At 41.8% G+C, this 20,822-nt stretch overlaps 1 protein-coding gene across 3 annotated transcripts; it reads left to right on the top strand.

Annotated features, from left to right (window-relative positions):
- Window positions 1–501: 501 nt before the first annotated feature.
- Window positions 502–19,884, top strand: LOC104964188 (liprin-alpha-3-like). 3 transcript variants are annotated; one of them, XM_010792916.1, is made up of 32 exons: window positions 502–735; window positions 4,588–5,370; window positions 7,484–7,585; window positions 8,016–8,180; window positions 8,447–8,521; window positions 8,634–8,693; window positions 8,911–9,039; window positions 9,938–10,030; window positions 10,390–10,442; window positions 11,423–11,516; window positions 11,612–11,746; window positions 12,325–12,408; window positions 12,531–12,662; window positions 12,765–12,827; window positions 13,034–13,110; window positions 13,445–13,628; window positions 13,720–13,910; window positions 14,046–14,289; window positions 14,385–14,524; window positions 14,635–14,783; window positions 14,917–15,013; window positions 15,509–15,590; window positions 15,770–15,970; window positions 16,056–16,118; window positions 16,646–16,672; window positions 17,216–17,391; window positions 17,979–18,076; window positions 18,185–18,360; window positions 18,531–18,599; window positions 18,994–19,156; window positions 19,678–19,737; window positions 19,857–19,884. In XM_010792916.1, the coding sequence occupies exons 2-31, from the start codon at window positions 5,035–5,037 to the stop codon at window positions 19,719–19,721; spliced, it is 3,702 nt and encodes a 1,233-aa protein (XP_010791218.1). In that variant the 5' UTR covers window positions 502–735; window positions 4,588–5,034; the 3' UTR covers window positions 19,722–19,737; window positions 19,857–19,884. The 3 variants fall into 3 exon arrangements, with proteins under 3 accessions (XP_010791218.1, XP_010791219.1, XP_010791220.1); XM_010792917.1 differs by lacking the exon at window positions 8,634–8,693 and having other exon boundaries at window positions 19,675–19,737; XM_010792918.1 differs by lacking the exons at window positions 17,216–17,391; window positions 17,979–18,076; window positions 18,185–18,360; ... (2 more) ...; window positions 19,678–19,737; window positions 19,857–19,884 and having other exon boundaries at window positions 16,345–16,672.
- Window positions 19,885–20,822: the final 938 nt, after the last annotated feature.

The raw sequence follows: 20,822 nt of genomic DNA, 5'->3' as shown, positions 1-20,822 counted from the left end.
TGTATGCAGCTGAATCGGTAACATCCCTGCAACAGTACATTACATACGGAAACAACCTACATACAATTATTTATTCAAACATTTGACTCATTATTGGCATATTTTTGATCAGAATGGATCAGAATAGTGCATGCCATTATGCTGCTAATACCATGAGTTTTTTTATGGTCTAAAATTGGGCCTATAGGGAATCTATACACACATATTGCTTCTTTTGCAGGTGCACACTGCAGATATCAGTATGATTTGCATGCTTGTTGTTTATCATGCTGTATTTCTATTGAATAGGTGCATTTTGGCTTAAGCTGCAGCTTAAAAGACAATATGGACTATTTGCAATCAAATGTCTCTCAGTTAGTTTATCTTTAATATATATACTCTGTATAATTAATCAGGTGTTTGATTGGCCTTCGATTGCGCGTGAGAGCTGTGGGGCGCGCGTAAATCACAGGGATGCGGAGAATGCTGAGAGAATGTTTCTTTAAGACCCATTACCTTCCAATCCGACAGAGGGGGAGTCTGTGGTAAGGTGGCGTATCGTCTCTCTGCGCGTCCCCCCTCCTCGCCGTTTACATGTGGAAAAAGGAGAGACAGAAAGAAAAGGGAAAAAATAACACACCGAGTAAGCTTTATTCCGGTTTCGGGTGAGGGGCACCGAGGCACGATCCCCGGTGATGGACCTAAGGAATATTTAACATCAAACATGGACACTACAGGCTCCCCGCGATGACTGTGGTAAGGATGCAACTTCACACCGCCCCATCGCAACCCAGTTTCCATTGAGAAGGAAAATAAGACCCATCGGTGGACGCGGAGGAGAAATATGCATGCAATAATATAATGATAAATGCATTTGTGTGCGTGCATGTGTGTGATAACAAGTATTGTGTTGTGAAGGATTGAGGGGGGTGGTGGTGTGCATGTGTATGTTTGTGTGTGTGTGTGGAAAGGGAGGTTGGGGGGGGGTACTATTTGAATAGAGGCAAATAGGCTTATGTGAGAAAGACTATGCAATGTGCGGTGCCTATGTCAGTGTCAGGCATTGACAGGTGTGTTGGCAGTGCACAGCACGATTTATTTAGGGCGCGCTTGCTCGCTCCCGTTTGCATACAGTTAGGTGAGGTGAGAGAGAGGAAGAGCGAGAGAGAGAGAGGGGCAGATGATACGATGCCACTGTATATTGGCCTACTATGTGTTGCTTGTAATTAATCATGGCTGTAACTAAGCCCTTTGCCGTTGGGAGCTTTGTAGTCAAACCTCCCAACTCGTCTCCCTCCTGTCACTGGGCTATATGGAGCTGCCTATAATTCCATAATGTCTGGAGAAAGGCAGGCCCATTACTGAAAATGTGCGATGTGCATTTCTGGGCCATTCTCCTGACGTGATGCTTTTCACAGTCGATCTCTGAAGTACAGATCCATCTTCCTCCCGTTTGCCTAAGTGCAATTTTAACACATGAGGAGCCAATTTCGAGATCCCCAGTAGCCTCACTGCTTTTTTACTATAAGAATGTAGAGACGCGCGTGCGTGCTCGTGCATGCTCGCGCGCCTATCATCGAGTGGTCTTTCCTCCATACATCTAGAAATGGAGGTAGCCACAGACCTGTCAACCTCGTCATTTCCCCATTAGCCCTGTATGCAGTGTGAATGCCAGCGCAGTTAAATAAAAAGCGCAGATCTCATTCCCTCTGCCCAGCTGCCGACGATCACTTATCGATTCCAATGATCGGTTTCTCGGCCAGCGGGGGTACTGTTTCATGGCATTAGGGTTGGGGGAGGAGGAGGAGGAAGGGAGGGGGGTGGTCATTATTAGTCGCTATGCTCTGCTTTTATTGAAATGCAAAGTGTGCATCCGTCGTGATTGCATTCTTTCGCTGGCAAGGCGATTTAACATGTACCAGGATGTAAAAGCCGAGCATAGAGAGACCCTCTTCTTTCTTCAGCTCTTATTGTCGGCGGATGTGGAAGCCTGCAAAACCCTCTCCCCGCCCCAGTGTCTGGTGGAGGAGAGCTGTTTTACTGCTCTCTCTTCCTCCCTCTCACACCAACACACACAAGGCTATATGGCTTTTTCCCTTTGCTTATTTTTCGGAGGCAGGGAATATTTTGTAACCTGATACACGGCCTGATTGGAGGCCTTGTCCTAATTGGTCATATAGCAACCAGATGCCAGCCAGTCCACTCTTGGGTAGGCGGCTACAAGAAGGATTCAGTGTGGCCATGATGATGATGATTATGTGGGTAATCATAGTATGAAAAACCCCACATGCTTACTCAATCGATTTCATTGTGGTGACACCTCTACATGAGCTAATACACCAATGAAGCTAGCTCGTTTAGAGAAACATGTTGTCATTGTTTTCAAACTGCCATGTTCCCTTGATAATTTCCCTCATTTCTATGGCAGCAAGAGTGGCAACAATTCAACGAAAAAGGTCCCGATGATGCTCATAAAGCTGTAATGTTATGGCTATGTCTACAGTGTACATTTTGAGACACCAGTGTGTTCTTGTTTCGAGTCATCTCTCTTTAACACACACACACACACACACTCCTAAACACACACACTTTAGGCCAGTGACCTCACAGCTCGCTGTACAGTCAAAACTGCAGGCTGCACAGTTATGTTTTGCCTGTACTGAATCAGGACTCCGGCAATGAATGCTTTTGTTTTTTGCAGCAATCTTGTGTCACGGAATACAGTGAACTATTACTGTACAATCGTGTCTGCAGTAATTACATTACCCTGTTTGCTGTTGCCCCTGCTGAGCTTATGAAGAGCTGCCAGTAATGACGATGAGTAATTACCTCAAGAGGAGTTTTTCTTACAGGCCACCCTGTTCTTTAACAAGAGTATTACAGGTGTTTTAAGGTCCTGAGCCAAGTCAAATGAATTTAAGAAAGATATTTGTTACGGTTTGTATCACAAAGTAGCAATAAGAGACTGTCTTTAGTTTGCACATGTTCTCAATCCTAGTTTTATCAACATAAAAAGGGATCCATTAGGTGCCAAATGTTTCCATCCACAAATAAATTATTTCTCATAAAAAGGTTTACATCCTTATACGTATCTTTGGTCTTTGTAAAAGTATAGGAAGGTTATTGCTAATACTCATGCTGCATCTGGGTTAAAGCTTCTTATAAAGTATTTGGTCATTTTTAGGATTATCCCTTTGTTTGTGTACACAGTACTGTGTTATCATGACCTGCATTACTACTGTAGATGCAGCTGTGAGTGTAGGAGATAAGCTTGAAACATTTATGAATTGGATTTCGTTTGAACTCTTGCAATAAAATATATTTTAAGGAAATGTCAATTCAGTCCCACATCAGTGATTATCCATCAGTAGAGTACAGAAGAGAGGAAGTCGTTTTTCAGTGGGACATACGGTGAGGTTGCCAATTACCCTAGCCAGCTCACCAGCATGAGGAGCTAATTTAGAGCTGTACCAGGCCTCCAATTACCAGCATGCAGTCCCCATCTATGGTTGTGGCTGTCCATGTAATAGCACAGTGATCAGACCAATGGCAGGACTTGTTTTCACTGTTGCTGAGGCCTGTGTGCTAAATACTGTATGTTTGATTCAGAAAATGGATGATTTTGGTTGGACAAAGACATCCTGTATTGCATTGCCCAGTCTCACTGACGTACAGAAGCCTGCAAGAGGCACTAAATCAGACCAAACCACTTAAAAGTATAAAGGCCAGTGCAAGCCCCTGAGTATTGTAGACTAGACAGTGAAGAATATGGTGAGGAGTAGAGAGGCACATGAGGCGCTATAATAATGCTGATTGCCTGAATCCATGTTGGCCCCCGTTTGCAGCATGAGACAGAACCTGTTAAAAAAGATAGTTTGCAATCACATACTTAGAATAAGAACACATTTAATATGTTTTTATTTAGTGTGAAATATTTATGATATAATGGATCTTTGCTGGTGTTAATTTAAGCATTCCTTTCCAAATGTATAAAGATATACATGTAACGGGTTGTAAATGGCTCAACTTGTATTAACAGAGCTTTACAACTTATTCAAATGCCTGCTAACATTAGCCCTCTATCAAACATGAATGTTACCAATCAGAGACTGTCCCTGTACTCTCTCTCTACTTTCTGCTCTGAGAGCTTATGCTTTGGGCATCCCACCAGTAGTTCTACACTTAGCAATGTTTGTTTTTTGTTTAAAAAAAATATGTAGTGAGCCAGGCTAGCTGTTTCAACTGTTTACAGTCTTTGTGAGATGCTTAATGTCATGCAGCATTTAAGTTAAACAGTTACAGTTGTATTATTGTCTCCTCAAGGCATTTGTTAAGTTACATGACTCAGTGTGTATGCTATTCAAATACATCATTCATTATAGTCACGATAACCAGGGATCAAGTAATCACAATATATTAGAGTTGTTATCACATTGTTATGTACTAAGTCAACATATTCCTTATTTTGTCATTGTACACCATCAATTGGCTTACTGTCACATTTCCATAGACTTCAATCTCTCTCTAGCAATGTCCATTCTCATTTGTTAAGTGCACAGTGAGGTTTATTAAGAAGGATCTAATGCAATGCCTTCTCTCTCTTTCTAGCTCTCACTCCTGGTGCTGTGAGGAGCTCTGCCTCGTGGACACGATTTAGGAGCATCGTCCTATCTTATCCCTTCCTTCCCCATAACCCCTTCCCTTCCTCACCCTCCGCCAATCCCAACCGCCCACAGAACGGCTTCCCCGTAGATACTCCTTCCTCTTGCATAACACAGGAACAAATAAGTATTCGGATCATATACGGTGCACGTTGGGACTTTGTGAAGGCGCAAGTAAACAAAGGCACACATACAAAACACAGCAAAAGCAATAGACAGAGGAAGATATGCTTATCAAAGGAATTACATTTTTGGAGAACTGACGATGTAAAGATTCATATTTTGTACATTAAACTTTTAAATAATAAAAAACCCAAGGCACGACTACAAACATTTTGCACGCACAATCCCCATTTAGTTTTCTTCAATAACCTGACACACAAACCACGGTCTCATGATGATGTGCGAGGTAATGCCCACCATTTCTGAGGATGGGCGAAGTGGAACTGGCGGGGGTACTACCTCACCTCCAGGGACAGGAGTCGGGGGCCCCGGAGGTGCAGGTGGAGCAGGGGGCTTCAGTGGGAAAGAGGCCAGGGGCGGAGGAGACGAAGGAGGAAGCACGGGGAACCTGGAGTCCTTAATGGTCAACATGCTGACAGAGAGGGAGAGGCTGCTGGATAACCTGAGGGAGACGCAGGACTGCCTGGGAACGGCTCAGCTCCGCCTGCGAGACCTCGGCCACGAAAAGGAGTCCCTTCAGAGGCAGCTGACCATCGCCCTGCCACAGGTACGGCTGTTTGTATGTGTGTGGAGGAATCAGCCTAGTGTGTGTGTTGAGTTGAACACTCCTCCTTGGTGGGTAACATCGTCTTCCTCAGTGATATCAGTGTCTAGTTATGTACAAGTTTCTTAGTGTGTGTCATTGTGAAGCGAGCTCATGAGACAGTAAGCCTTCGCCGTGACAGTTCATGCAGAGAGACAGTTTATGTTAAATACTTCCCCCTCTGCGTCTTCAGAGTTTTCCTTCCTAATGTTGTTTTGACTAATGCAGAGGGTTTATGTTCCTTTCATCTTCTGGCTATTTAGTCGAAGTTGCATCCGCAATTTCCCCCTCGATGTGTAATCAGGTTTTATTGTGTTTGTTGACCATGTTGTTAGTGGATGATTAATGATGCTGGAAGCTAATATGTTAATGGTTTCAGTTAAACTAAATGAACACTTGATTTTCTAGGAATTTTCTGTAGTTTATGGGATGAAATTGCTTATTAGTAATAACGGCCATTTTTATATTTTGTTATCACATGAGCAGCTTTCTCTTCTTTTGTTGGGGACATTCTTAAACTCTGATTGTGTTTATAAGTCCTATATCAAGACATATGTTTATGTTTATTAAGGATCCCCATTAGCTTTTGCTCTCAACAAAAGCTACTCTTCCTGGGGTCCGACACTTAAAACAATACAACAGCAATACAGCAACATTTAGGACATAAGTCCTGACATCATTAACAACATTATATTGGCATGGTTAGCATTCCAAGTCAGAAAGGTATTTTTTTTTAACGTTTTAAAATCTATTTTGGTGTCTAGGAATGAAAGGAGAAAGAAAAGGGAATTAAACATTTCAATCTAGCACTCAATATGCAACATAGTGAGTCACCACAGCTGCTCCCATTGTCATAACATGTCTGCATGCTTTTCTAGTTACAAAAACGACCATGGAAAGCGATGGAATCAAGTGCAATCTAATTTAGTTGAAGGATTGAAATTATGAATTTCTTTCAGACGACGATACTGACTACCAGTAAATACCTGCTTCTCATTGGCAAAATTCTTACAATAACCAATAACTTTATTAATCTTTATAGGTGTTTGCGATATTGTGTAGAAAACCTGTACATCTTTATCAATATGCAGCCCATCACTTCAAATGTGTATTTCCAATTTATGCATCTAATGTCCTTGTACATTATAAAGCGGGCTGCAAACTATTTTAAATTAATTGAGGCCTATGGGGACAAATGAAATCAAATAGAAAATGAACAACAAGAGGATAAGGGAAAAACACTGAAAAGCTGACCCCTTTCCAAAAAAGAAACAATCCCATAAGGCCAAGAGCCAATGGACCCACTGTGTCACCATCTGTATAGATCTCTTTCCATCTTACATCCTGCATGCAAACACAGAACAATTTCATGTGTCTACTTCAACCTTTTCTGAATCATAAAGCAGGTAATCCTGACTGTAAAACTGCATATGCACATCATTGTCATTCACATAAACAGCTATTGCCTCTTAGCTGAGGGCTTCAGAGGTGTTTTATGGAGACATAAAAAAATCACTGACCATGGATTGTACCAGTGTACAAAATGTGAGACACGCCCTCCTGTTTGCACTCAGTTAAAGGCATTATGCAGGAGTTGCAAATGTATTCCCAGCAGTGCTGTGGGGGACATATTGATGCTGTGTTTTGAGGGGGGTCTCTCTTCTATTCCAGTGCAGAGCCATTGTGTAACAGTGTGATGTAATCCATCCATGAATGCGAGTTCACTGAGGAGGATGAGCAAGCGATGAAGAGAGAGAGAGAGTGCTGGAAAGTGTGTCAGTGATTTACATGATTGTTATGTGGGTTTACCTCATGTGCGTCTCCCCATGTTCATGGTCTCAGGTGTTCCAAAGAGTATTTTTCTGGAGGGCTTTGGTGATATTTGTAGTGCTATGTGTCCATCTATATGTGCTGACAGCAGCCAATTCCATTTCATTCCCTGAGTCACTTCATTGGTCTGGCCTGAATTATTATCTTTTCCTTTAAACTTTCAGCTCAAGCGGAGACCACTCACATTAAACTATCAAACCAAACAGTTTGTTTCTTTGCCCCTGATCGCAGCTTGTGTGTTCCACAGGAGTTTGCTGTGTTGACTAAAGATCTGAACGTTTGCCGGGAGCAGCTTCTGGAGAGGGAGGAGGAGATTGCCGAGCTCAAGGCGGAGAGAAACAACACACGTGTAAGATGTTTGGCGGCCATTTTGCTTATTAGCACTGAAACAGCCTCTCTGTTATGTTCTTCACCCATTGTGATTGTGTGGGTGTCACACTGTTTAATTTGATTCTGGGTGTTTTCCCTGCTTCTCTTCCTCTTTCTCCTCCACATTTTGTCTTCATGACTCCTTTTGTGTCCTTTTCTGCTTTTACTTTCACTCACTATGCTACCTGCCGTCATCTTTCCACCATATTTCGTCATTGTGTCTTTACAAACCCTTCACTTCTCTGCATCTTCTCCAAATCTCTGTGTGTCTCTTATTCTGTGTCTTATTTTCTTTCTTCCTCACGTGTCCCCATCCTTTAAACTCTCTTTCTTACCTCCCTCTGTTCACCTCTTTGCAATATCCTGCCACCTCTCCGTCTCCTTCCACTTTGATCCACTCTTTCCTGTAGTTGTTGCTGGAGCACCTGGAGTGTCTGGTGTCTCGCCATGAGCGTAGTCTGAGGATGACGGTGGTGAAAAGACAAGCCCAGTCCCCGGCGGGGGTTTCCAGTGAGGTGGAAGTCCTCAAGGCCCTCAAGTCTCTGTTTGAGCACCACAAGGCTCTGGATGAGAAGGTGGGATAAAGTACTTTCCTGCAGGGCCTTAAACTGCTTAAAGGCACATTTTAAAGAAAATGTAGTCAAAGAATGTAATGATGTGACTGTTTTAGCCAATTATGAACTGTTTAATTGGCTTTATCGCTTGATAACTTGCTCTTTCAAGCTTATCAGGAAGGTCAAGAAGATGTAGTTAATTTGGGAGACGAATAAGAGCAAATCAAAATGTTGCTTGACTCGTAATTTGTATACACCGCTGTATCAGTTATTGTTTTACCCCACAGGTCCGAGAGAGGCTCCGCGTGGCCCTCGAGAGGGTGTCCTTGCTAGAGGACCAGCTTGCAACATCTGCTCAAGAGGTAAACTCCAGTATGAATGATTTTTTTGTGTCTCAAGGATGTTCTAGCTTGGTGTTAAGAAAGAACATTCATTTATATTGTCTGTCTGCCCATTGTGTCTCCCCTTTTCCAGGTAATCTCTTTAAGAGACCAAATTAAAAGACGTCAACAAGGGGCGGACGGCGGGAAAGATGTAAGGGAGGGCTTTATGCATGTTGGTTCCAGTTGTTCATGTGTATGTGTTAGAGTCTAGAAAGTCAGTAGAAAGTAGATGTGCTCTATGGGTACCACGTGTGTCAGTATGTCATCCACATGTCATTTATTTCACCTACAACCTCGAGTTTTTCGAACTAGTTGTTCTCCTTCATCACTCCACTTTTCATTTTTTTCTATATTTGTCATCATTCCAGCGACTACCCAATGGGCCCTCCACTGGCCTGGAGGAGAGCGAGCTGGAGAGGCAGCGAGAAGGAGAGATAGAGCGGCAGAGATCTGAACTCTCCCAGCTGAGGGAGAGGCTGGCCCTCATGTGTCGCCAGGTGAGTGTGTGTTCCTGTTTGACTGCCATCATGAGGACCAATATTTTATTTTTACAAAGTGGGGACATCACTTTTTGGAATTATTTTTCCAAAGTGGGGACCAGGGTTGGATGTGAAATCTTAGCCGAAATTTCAATATAAATGTATATCTATCTGTGTACAGGCAATTTTTACCCCTTTTTCCTCCATATCAAAGTTTTGACAGGAAGCAAATAAAAACATTTACCAAAATGTCATATAATCCTTTAAAGGTGAGTGAATTGTTAGCACGGAGGACTAGAAATAAACATTTATCTGCACGTTTGAACTTTAATACTGCATTTTTTAAATGTTTTGTTACATTCAATGACGACTGGATATTATCATAATGTTGTTTAATGTCCTCAATTGAATAGAGGTAACTCAAACACTGAAGAGGTGATCTATCTTCAGCACATCTACAAGTCTCCCTTTCCACTCTTGTTGAACTATAGCTGCTTTTTTTTAAAAGTCAAAATATAAACTATATAATACAAAATAAAAAGGGCATTTATATTTTATCATAGACATATTGTATGTAGCACTGTTTGACATGTGTAACGTGTCAACAATATATAGGTAAAGATACCTAACCTAGAATCTGTTTGACAGTCTGGTCAGAGGAGATAAGGATGTAGAAGAAAACTGAAATAAGCACATTCTGTCTTTAGTTCTGCGTGTTGGATGCGTCAGACTCTCAGCATGTTACACTTATGTCAGTGATGCTTTTTAAAACTATTTTTGAACTCTACAATGGCCAGACAGACATTTGTAATGAATCACGTGCAGTGTTTATTCCAATTGGTTCCGTGGGAGTTAACTCTAACTCACGTAGGTTCAAACTGTGTCAGCTTGTGTCCATTTGTGATCTTCACGTCAGGTTGGGGAAATAGAGGAACAGCTTGCGGCCGCCAGGAGGGAGGTGACGAAGTCGGAGGAGGCCAATCAGAAGCTCCAAAGGGAAGTGAAAGAGGTCTGTATCTTTCCGGCCCAGACCATGAGATCCCTCGAGTCCTGGGGCTCCAATTTTACATTTGCACAATGGGCATAAGTATTAATATGCCATATTTTGGAGGGTAGTTGAAGTAAATTAAGATAAATTAAACTGTTAAGACATGGATATGTGAATTTCGTTGTTACTGCATATATACAAAAGAAGATATAATAAATACTTAAGAAAAATAAAGGCAACCCACACGTACATGTTCTTCTTCTGTTGAATAACTCTTACCTAGCTATTACTTATGAAATACATTTGTAAAAATACCTTTTGTATATTATAAAACGCCCTGTACATCGTCTTGTTTCATGATACATTTTGTATTCCTCTAGGCTCTTTGCCAAAGGGAGGACATGGAGGAAAGGATTACTACACTAGAACGCAGGTAACCGTTGCTGTGTTTGAGGAATCTATTCTTAGCTTTAGTGAGGACTTCTTTTGGATCCAGAATTTCATACATAAGCTGTAATTAACATAGCAGAAGGACCATATGTTCCACCTTTTGGGTGGAAATGTGTCGCAAAGGTGTTCTGACACCTCTTTATACAGTCTAAGGCTGTTTAACATAACTGCATTTGCATTATATCCTTATTAAGCTGTGAGTGAAAACCAAAGAAAGCAGATATTGTTGCACAGTTTGTTTAAAAGCAGCAATATAACTGGATATCATACTCTTTGGATTAAATGTACAGTATAGAAAACTAAGTTAGTGTTAAAGAATATCATATTTTAAAAGTTAAATTGATGAATCTTTTTGATTTAATTGCCTGAAGGTAAATGTCTTCAAAAAAATAAGAAATTCAAACTTACCTTTTTCCAATGTCAACAATGAATTTTTGAAATCAATACCTAATAAATAATCAATTACCAAAAAAAGAGCCGGTTTTTAACTGCATAATGTTGAATTAATGATAGTGTCTTTTTAGGAGAATTATCTGTAAATAAAAATGAGTTAGACTTGAGTATTATATGCAGGTTTATTTCCTTTATATATACACTGTATGGTTTATTCACAAGCTTCCATCGACCTCCACCCATAATGGTAGATTAGCATCTCGTGTTTGTTGCTTGAGGGCAAACAATGACTGTTTTTCTCTCAATACTGTTTGTAAAGCTTAGATGCTGTGAGCACACAGTATTATATGAAGGCATCTCAGATTCAGCATTTAAACATTTTTGATCACTTCATATTTTCTCCCATCTGGATTCTGGCAGTTTGACAGTAAGAGGACACGGTTTTTGGGTATTTTAGTGAATGAATTCCCAGTGGAAATTACAGCCTTGCATAATAACCACATCTATCATGTTATGTTGGCTGAGAAATGCAGCTGTAACGATTCAATGGTGGCTTGGTGTTGAATGCAGGTACCTCAGCGCCCAGAGGGAGGCGACTTCTCTCCATGATATCAAAGACAAGCTGGAAAATGAGCTGGCCAGCAAGGAATCACTGCACAGACAGGTAAGAATGGCTCAAATAAATGAAATATTCAGCGTATGTTATGTTTGACTCATACATTCAGTACTGAACATGTGTGTTTTGTTCTGTGTGTCCAGAGTGAAGAGAAGAACAGACAGCTGCAGGAACGTCTGGATGAAGCCAAGCAGAAGCTCCAGCAGACCCTGCAGAGGGCTGAGACGCTGCCTGAGATCGAGGCCCAGCTTGCCCAAAGGGTTGCTGCTCTCAACAAGGTACGTTGAGTGAAGGGGAAAAAACACACTGTCCGTTTCTATCCAAAACACATGCCACTACAGTTCTAATGGATGATTATGTTTTATATATTTGTATATAAAATAGCCTGTATCAGTTAAACAGATAATAATGTGCCTCTTTGGAACAAAAGCCTGCAAGCCTTTATTTGGATTTACATAATCTTTGGGATACTTTTAATAATATATTTAAAGTTATATTAAAGCTGATAACAGGGCAGTGATATGCAGGAGGGACTAAGATATGTTACTCATGATGTCATCCAATGGCTAGCTCTTTCTTCAGTTAATGCAATTCATGCTTCACCATGGACAAAGAATTAGAGGGAGGATTTTATAAATATACATTAATACAAACCTATATACCCACCGGTACCCATTTTCATACACTGTATATGTATATACACTCCTACTCATGTACATATACAAACATACGCACATAAGCAGAACTGAAAACACCAAGCAGTGAAGAAATGGAAAACACTTGTTTTGCCCCCAAATAAAAAAGAAATTGGTTTTGTTTGCAAGAGCGTATGGAAATGTTGTTTCTTCTAATGTAGGCAGAGGAACGGCATGGAAACTTCGAGGAGCGACTACGACAAATGGAGGCTCAACTCGAGGAGAAGAACCAAGAGCTACAGAGGGTAAAATATTATGTTTCTCTCTACTTGGCTACATACATGTATACCATTTTTAAACAAGATGAAAGTTTGTTTGTCTACTTTTATACATGTTGAACACCTCTCTTGGGATCGTGTCATTACAGGCGAGGCAGAGGGAGAAGATGAATGATGAACACAACAAACGCCTCTCAGATACAGTGGACAAGCTTCTGTCCGAGTCCAATGAGAGGCTGCAGCTCCACCTCAAAGAGAGGATGGCAGCGCTAGAGGAGAAGGTAACGAGGAGACTAATTAGTGGTGCAAAAATATTTTGTGATAAAATGGAAGATTAGGAAAAAGTTGGTAAAACATGTATGTTCTTTCCTCCGCTCTGCTAGAATGCTCTCTCAGAGGAACTGTCTAACATGAAGAAAATCCAAGATGATCTCATAGCTAATAAGGTATTCACTTTTTCAGCTATGTAACCAATATATTTTCATTTTTTTGTGTGGGAAAGGACGAGGTCATTTGTCCGTCTTGTGCATAATCACACTTTCTACATGTTTGCTAAGGATGTTGACTTTTTTTCTTACATTTATAAAAAGTCCCAGTTTACCTTTTCCTCAGAAACAAAGCAAATAACAATGTTGTTTCCTCTGTGCTTTAGGAACAACTCCTTGCTGAGCTGGAGCGAATCCAACTGGAGCTAGATCAGCTCAGAGGCAGGCCTGGCTCTTATTCCAGGTTAGCCACAATGAACCTTTAAGGGAATTTATTCTCTCAAGGGATACTACATTTACGCTGCCCCCTTCTGTTTGTTTTCTCCTGTGTTTACTTTTAATGTGCTTCCACTAAATTCTATTTTAAAAGGTAATTATTCAGACCATACCTAGAGGGTGTTGTCCTGGCTAACAAGTGTGTAAATAATGTATGCTTTAAACATATTGATACTGTTTTGCATTGTTTTTATTTCTAGGGTAATTTGGTGTGTTGTCTTTCATAATGTTAGTCCCAGGAAATGGGCGCATTGTTATCTTTAAGTACTAACATCGCAAATGAATTCTGGATCTCACCACAGGGCGGGCAGCGTGAGCTCTCTTCCCTCCACCCTCTTTCGAAGATCTCTTCCAGGGAGCGCCTCAGAGCTGCGGTACCCTCAGGGCGGAGGCTCGCTCCCGTCCGGCTACACCAACTCCACTACTGGGATGGTGGTCAGGCGGACGAACCGAGGTCGCTGGGGGGCTCGAGACGACAGCAACAAGGTGCTCATCTCACACTGAGATAATAATGATGATGATTATAGTATCAGTTTGTATTAGGATGATCATGTTATGGATTTCTCGTTCTTCCCAGTATGGAGAGTGGGACAGCGGCTCCATGCTTGGTCCCGGGTATGATGTTGGAGACGGAGGCTGCTCCGACGATGAGGACGACCGGGAGACTCTGTTCGGGTCGGAGCTGCTGTCTCCCAGCGGACAGACAGATGTACAGACTCTGGCCATCATGCTGCAGGAGCAACTGGAGGCCATCAACAAGGAGATTAAGTGAGTTCTACATCCACTACAGTTTCATTTGAAATGCTAAGGCCATTTGTGCCACCAATAGGTTGCCTACAATCAAAATGATTAAAGATTAAAGCCTGAAATGTAAACGTATTTTCTCCTCCCATCTACTCTCAGGCTCATTCAGGAGGAAAAGGAGAGCACAGAGCTGAGGGCCGAAGAGATAGAAAGCCGGGTCAGCAGCGTGGCCCTCGATGCCCCATCTCTTCCCCCCTCCTCACTGGGAGGACGGGACAGCGTCGGGAGGGGATACATGACTCCCTCCATCACCTCCTCCACGTTGGCGTCTCCCTCACCTCCCAGTTCTGGACATTCGACCCCCCGCCTGCCACATTCCCCTGCCAGAGAGAATGACAGACAGGTACGGTGTGGATGTTGTGATATAAGCTACAAATGTGTTTTTAAATGAGGACATTTTAACCTGTATAAACTCACCCAACTCTCTCCACCCTGCAGAATAGCAAAGATGGTGAAGAATGCAGAGCTCTTGCCCTGATTGACTCCAACACTCCCGCGGTTCCTCGAGCCTTGCGATTGGACAGAATGACACACACTCACCCGGGAGCAGGACTCGACGACCTCCGTGAATTTCGCAGGTACTCTCACGAAGGTTTTTTTATAGATTGTTTATTTGGCCAACAAACTATCCCCAAGATCTGCTCCATGTGTTGATTTGACTTCCTGTTTTTTCTGTCTCTGTCCTCAGTCTCTCTGCTGACGGTTCTACCACCGCCAGCCAGGATTCCCTCCACAAGGCCAGCAAAAAGAAAAGCATTAAGTCCTCAATTGGTCGTCTCTTTGGCAAAAAGGAAAAAGGGAGGATCGGTACACCTGGTCGGGAATCTTCCTCACTGGGTCCGTGAACCGATAGAAACTACTCAATCCCTTCACTATACTTTTTTTTATGTCCAACTAACAAATATATTATGTCAACATTGATCATGGATTCATAGAATAAATGTTATTTATTGACCGTTTCACTTTCCAGCCTCCACACCCTCTGATGACCTGGGTTCAGCTGACCCGTTAGGCCTGGCTAAACTTGGGACTGGAACAGTGGAGAAAGACCGCCGCAGCAAAAAGAAGTGAGATCAGTCATCTTTACACACACTTAAAACATATCAATTCTGTTTCTCATATAAAATATCTGGAACTGTAGAATGTAGGGGGAAATTATAATTTGGTTTCTGTCAGCAAGGTCTGTGTTGTTCGTTGTCCGTTGACTCTTGGCCCTCTGTCTGCCAGCTTCCATTTGATGACATTTGTATAACATACTATCCTAAAACATTTTCTTGACCATTTAAATGCCTCTTCTCCTAGTAAACAATATATTATCACTTTATACAATAGTCAATGTTATGGCATACTATAATATGACATTTCAATGTATTTTTTGGAAATATTATACTTTTGATCTTTCTGATTTATTTTCACATACTAAACATTGACGTTTTATGACTTCTTAGTTACATACTATACAATGGTTTTACTATGACGTTTTTCTGATTTAAATAAGACAGTGTTGAAGTCAGATATGTAGAAATGTATCTTTGACAAAGGTTTTCCTCTCTCCTCGCCAGACATGACCTGTTAGAGGAAGCCTGTCGTCAAGGTCTGCCTTTTGCCTCATGGGACGGCCCGACTGTTGTAACGTGGCTTGAGGTAAGTCCTGACACATCCACCAAGAAGTCACATAGATATCCAGCTTCTCCAGGGACAAATCCAATGGAACCGATCTAGTTTTACAATAGCGTCAAGTTACGGTTACACAATCTGTATGCTTAAAAACAAAAGTGACACTTTTTGATACATTGCTTGATACCATCTCTCTGTTCATCCAGCTGTGGGTAGGCATGCCAGCATGGTATGTGGCAGCGTGTCGTGCAAACGTGAAAAGCGGCGCCATCATGGCCAACCTCTCGGACACAGAGATCCAGCGGGAGATCGGCATAAGCAACCCTCTCCACCGGCTCAAACTCCGCCTGGCCATTCAGGAAATGGTCTCCCTCACCAGTCCGTCTGCACCTGCCAGCACTCGCTCTGTAAGGCTCAGTAAAACAGCATTTTATCACTCTTGAAAATCAGCGAGTAGATGATGTCTAAATGACTTGCTTACTGTCATTACAGTCGACCAGTAATATTTGGATGACGCATGCTGAGATGGAGTCTCTCGCTGCTGCCGTCAAGCCAGTAAGAATATTACATTTCTGCCAAATCACTAAAAGAAATCCATTATTTAGAATATTGCTTTACTTAATGTTTATGGATGTAGCACGTAATACCTCAAACAGTTCTGATACCAACACTTTTACAGTCAAATATTGTTAAATACTGTATATATAATCGTTTAAGTTATGACCTCAATAAAAGGTCTCACATTTATAAACTTTTGTTCTTTTTCTTTGTCTCTGATTAGGCTTGTTTGGCTACTCCTTTCCCTTACTATTCCCTCAAATCTGTATTTGATGTAGTGTTTTTTCCAACTAATTCTCTCTCACTAACAAAACTTTCCTCCCTCTGCCTTCCCTACTTCTTCTCCATTCTCTCCTGATTCACACACACACACACACACACACACACACACACACACACACACACACACACACACACACACACACACACACACACACACACACACTTCCCCCTGGTGATATTTCCCTCTCTTTGGAACTCTCTGTTCCATTTCTCTTCCATTTCTTCTCTTCCTGGAACACAAGGAGCAAAAGGAGTTCAGCTGGGATCAGGTGAGTCACCTGGTCACTGATTCTGAATGTCACAATGGAAGCGGAAAACCAAACATTGCTTTTAAGGCAACGTAGGGGCCAATGCTGTTGAAAAGTGTGCTCTTTTTAGCTCGTGCTTTAGCAAAAGTTCACATCAAATAAGTGCTCAATGTTAGACAGTAAAAATATTCTTTATAGATTATTTCTTGTCCAGATACCTTCAAACTTATTTTTGCAGTAAGTGGTTAAACAGTCCATTTAAGGCCAGGTGTTATAACCCTTAAAAACCTAGCTTAATGATATCTATACTGTAAACTGAGCAAGACTGGAATTAGCTTTGATAGATTTGCACCACTTAATAACTCGGAAAATCCCTGAGAGTTATTTATCTTTCCTGTTACGTGTGATGCATCAACTGGCACAACTGCGGGATGTGTTGCATGATTGTGCGTATATACAGCACTGCACTATTTATAACATACACGGGAAGGAGAGACAGATGTAGTCGGGGGGACTTTGTGTTGTCTTGACCCTTCTCACACCCACCTCCCATTCGTCCTCCAGATCCTGGCCTATGGAGACATGAACCATGAGTGGGTTGGAAACGAATGGCTGCCCAGCCTGGGTCTGCCCCAGTACCGCTCCTACTTCATGGAGTCTCTGGTGGATGCCCGTATGCTTGATCACCTGACCAAGAAGGAACTGAGGGGCCAGCTGAAGATGGTGGACAGTTTCCACAGGTCTGAACGTCAGACGTTTATACACATTGGCTCTCTTTGGCGTATATATCCATGGATGAAAAACTGAACAGGCTTATGGGGCACAGGCCCAAGATACCTTTAACAACAAGGTTTCACTTTTAAATAGACAATTACCAACCAGGAAGAGACTCTAAATGACCATCTAGACCCATGAAATGATAACAAAGTCCCCCGAAAGACTTGAATGAAACCCATATGACTACAAAGACATGCAGAACAACTGAAAAAAAACACAAATCTAAAGAGACACAAAAGGACTATAAAGCAACACAAACAAACCATGAAGAAACACAAAAGAGAAATGGAACAACAACATTGAGAATCAAATCAACAACGTAGAGAAACAAAACAACCACAATGAGACACCACATGTTTCACAAAGAAACCTAAAATGTTTACAAAGGGACACAGAACATTTAAATGAGTCAAATAAGTAGGTGTGACTTGCTCCTGTGTAGAAGTAGAGAATGAGGTGTTTTACATGTTTGAGCTCTGTCTCATAATCCTCTGATGTATATACCCCAGCTTTGATGGAAATAAGAGCAATGTGTCCTTCTCACTTACAGGGTGAGTCTTCACTATGGCATCATGTGCTTGAAGCGCTTAAACTATGACAGGAAGGAGCTGGAGAGGAGGAGGGACGAGAGCCAACACCACAACCAAGGTGAGGCTTCTGTTCTTAATACCAAATGTTCCCTTCAGACATTATATCAAAGCGTACATTTGTGCATGCTTTTTGTTGATAACTGCCTCTCTGGGACCTTCTCCACAGATGTCATGGTGTGGTCCAATGAGCGAGTGATGTGTTGGGTGCAGGCTATCGGTCTGAAGGAGTTTGCTGACAACCTGTTAGAAAGCGGGGTGCACGGGGCCCTCCTGGCACTAGATGACACCTTCGACTACACTGACTTGGCCCTCCTGCTCCAGATACCCAATCAGAACACACAGGTAATCCCCAGCAAATCACTTTCAGGTGTCTACACAGAGTCCTTATCTCACAACTGCTGTCAGAAGTTCTCTTTGCCACACCTTATGTTTACCGTCAAGATAATCCTGATCTCTAACTCTTAAATGATCTTAACTATGATCTGAAAACGCTGTTGGTCTATCGTATGCAGGCGAGGCAGCTCCTGGAGAAGGAGTACAACGGTCTCATCACCATGGGAACAGAAAGGAGGCCAGATGAGGTACGACAAAGCAGGATGGCAGTAGAAAATCAATCACGATAATCACTACTGCCAGGAGGCGGGAGTGTGTGTTGATCGTAACAGCCCAGGCTAAGACTGTTTTACTTGACAAAAGGGCCTTTGATCCAAACGTGTCAATTGTTGCCCTTTGTTAAATGTGTATCACGACATTATCATTTCCTTTCAGTTGTAAAGAATAGTTGTATAGAAGACTCAAATATCTGACATCCTTATAAAGAAAGTATTTATGTCATGTAACAGCTTATAGGACTAAATGCTCTGTGACTGTGGTCTATTGTCACAACCAAACCCTTCTTAACAAGAGCCTGATATAGATATCCCTAAGTGTGAATGCTGTCATTTTAAAATCACTGGTGTTATTTCATCTCCACAGGACGGCTCAAAAACATTTACACGGTCACCGTCATGGAGGAAAATGTTCCGGGAGAAGGACCTCCGCGGCGTGACGTCCGACTCCTCAGAGACATTACCTGCCAACTTCCGTGCCTCCGCCATCTCGACCCCCTCCGTCACCCTGAGAAAAGTCCAGAGTGAAGGTGAGGAGAAGCAGCTCACAGCGGCTGATTTAAAGCAGAACTGCTGGGATCTGGCATCACACAGTGGTTCATAGAGTTTAAACATGTGTGAGAAAACATCAGTGATCTTTCTCTTTAGTGGCCTCTATAGCAAAAATAAGTCATTGCAGGTTTTTGTTCTCAGAGATCCAAAAAAGTGTCATCTACTGTATGTGACATTTGGTTTTTGTCGTCTGTACTTTTCAGTGATTTATTTGCTTGTTCAGAAACCGTTTTTCGCAACACAAGCGGAGACCATAAAAGTGTTATTTTAGTGTTAATGAAGCTTGAAGTTATTCATTTATTTGCACTTCACATTGTTAAACATAGTGCCTAAGATGGACGGTGAAAGATGGAGATTTAGCAGCTATTTAATTGGTTAAATATCCCTAAATCCAAGGTCAAAATCGTTACAAAGACTGAGTTTAAGAGGATATGATGAGATGTCGCATGGAGAAAATAATAAGGTTAATGACTGATTGCCTTCTTTTCTCTGTCAGTAGGTCCGAGAGGAGAGTCGGGGTCCGTCAGAACATATTCCTGCTAAAAGATAAGCACACCAGGTGGGAACAAATCACTCTCAGTGTATCTGTAGCTAAAAATAGATTGTGTGAACACCAGATCAAACATCTCATCTCAGCAGGAGCTTTCACGATTCTTTTGTTTTTACTCCATTTTGTAGAGCCCCGTCTCTATCCTAACCCGAGGAAGAAAAAAAAAATCACATTTTTGAAAAAAAAATGGACTCTAAGAAGATGACCAACAAGATTTACACGAGATGTCTCGAAGAATCAAAGACACTGAGTGAATGAATTCTGAAGAGAGTGAATGTCTGTTTATCCATCTGTTTCTCTCCCTCCCTCCCTCCCTCCGTCTCTCTCTATCCCTCTCTTCCTCTCACCCCATCTTGATCCATAGTTGTGGCATGACGCTGTTTGATTCTGTAGAAAGTGGCCTGTAGAAAGTGACCATCGCCTATCGTGAATACATATCCTGTTTTTGAGTGTGAGATGGCAATATTGACACAATGATTTTTTTGTATTTTAAAAATTGGAAACTGCATTCCAGTTCGTATTGGGAGAAAGAAACCCTTTCAGGTGATCTCAATATGATTTAGACTAAAAATAGAACATACTCTGACTAGTAACATCACAACACAGTAGAGTCTGGGGAGAGGGAGGTTCAATGGGAGCGTGTGAGCGTACACAGGGGAAATTAAATGTATGTTCTTAAGCCATAACAGACATGAGATGCACAAATGTGAATATGACAGACAATGAGACGTTTAGCCAAGTGCTTTATGACAAAATCCTGTTCAAAGTGGGGAAAAAAAGAGGTAAGCATTTGTGTTAATATGCATGCCAAAATCAACCATTCTAGAGTGAACGTCATGATATCAATCATCTAATGATCTGGAAGCTTGGGTCAGGACTTTGTAAAATGTGTGTATTTTATTTGTATCATTTTTTATGATAAATGCTATTGTATGTATGTATAGTGTGCGTGTGTATGTGTGTGTGTGTGTGTGTGTGTATGTGTGTGTGTGAGTGTGTGTGTGTGTGCGTGCGTGTGTGTGTGTATTAAACTGTACGTTCATTTCATACCTAGTTTTAAGACTGACTGTAACTTAATTTTAAGTTGAAAAAGG

This window comes from Notothenia coriiceps, unplaced genomic scaffold (genome assembly GCF_000735185.1).
Source record: "Notothenia coriiceps isolate Sejong01 unplaced genomic scaffold, NC01 NC01_scaffold00036822, whole genome shotgun sequence".
NCBI classification, from domain to species: Eukaryota; Metazoa; Chordata; class Actinopteri; order Perciformes; family Nototheniidae; genus Notothenia; species Notothenia coriiceps.
The sequence above is the reverse complement of the archived record's forward strand: the minus strand, read 5'-3'. Positions and strand labels throughout refer to the sequence as shown.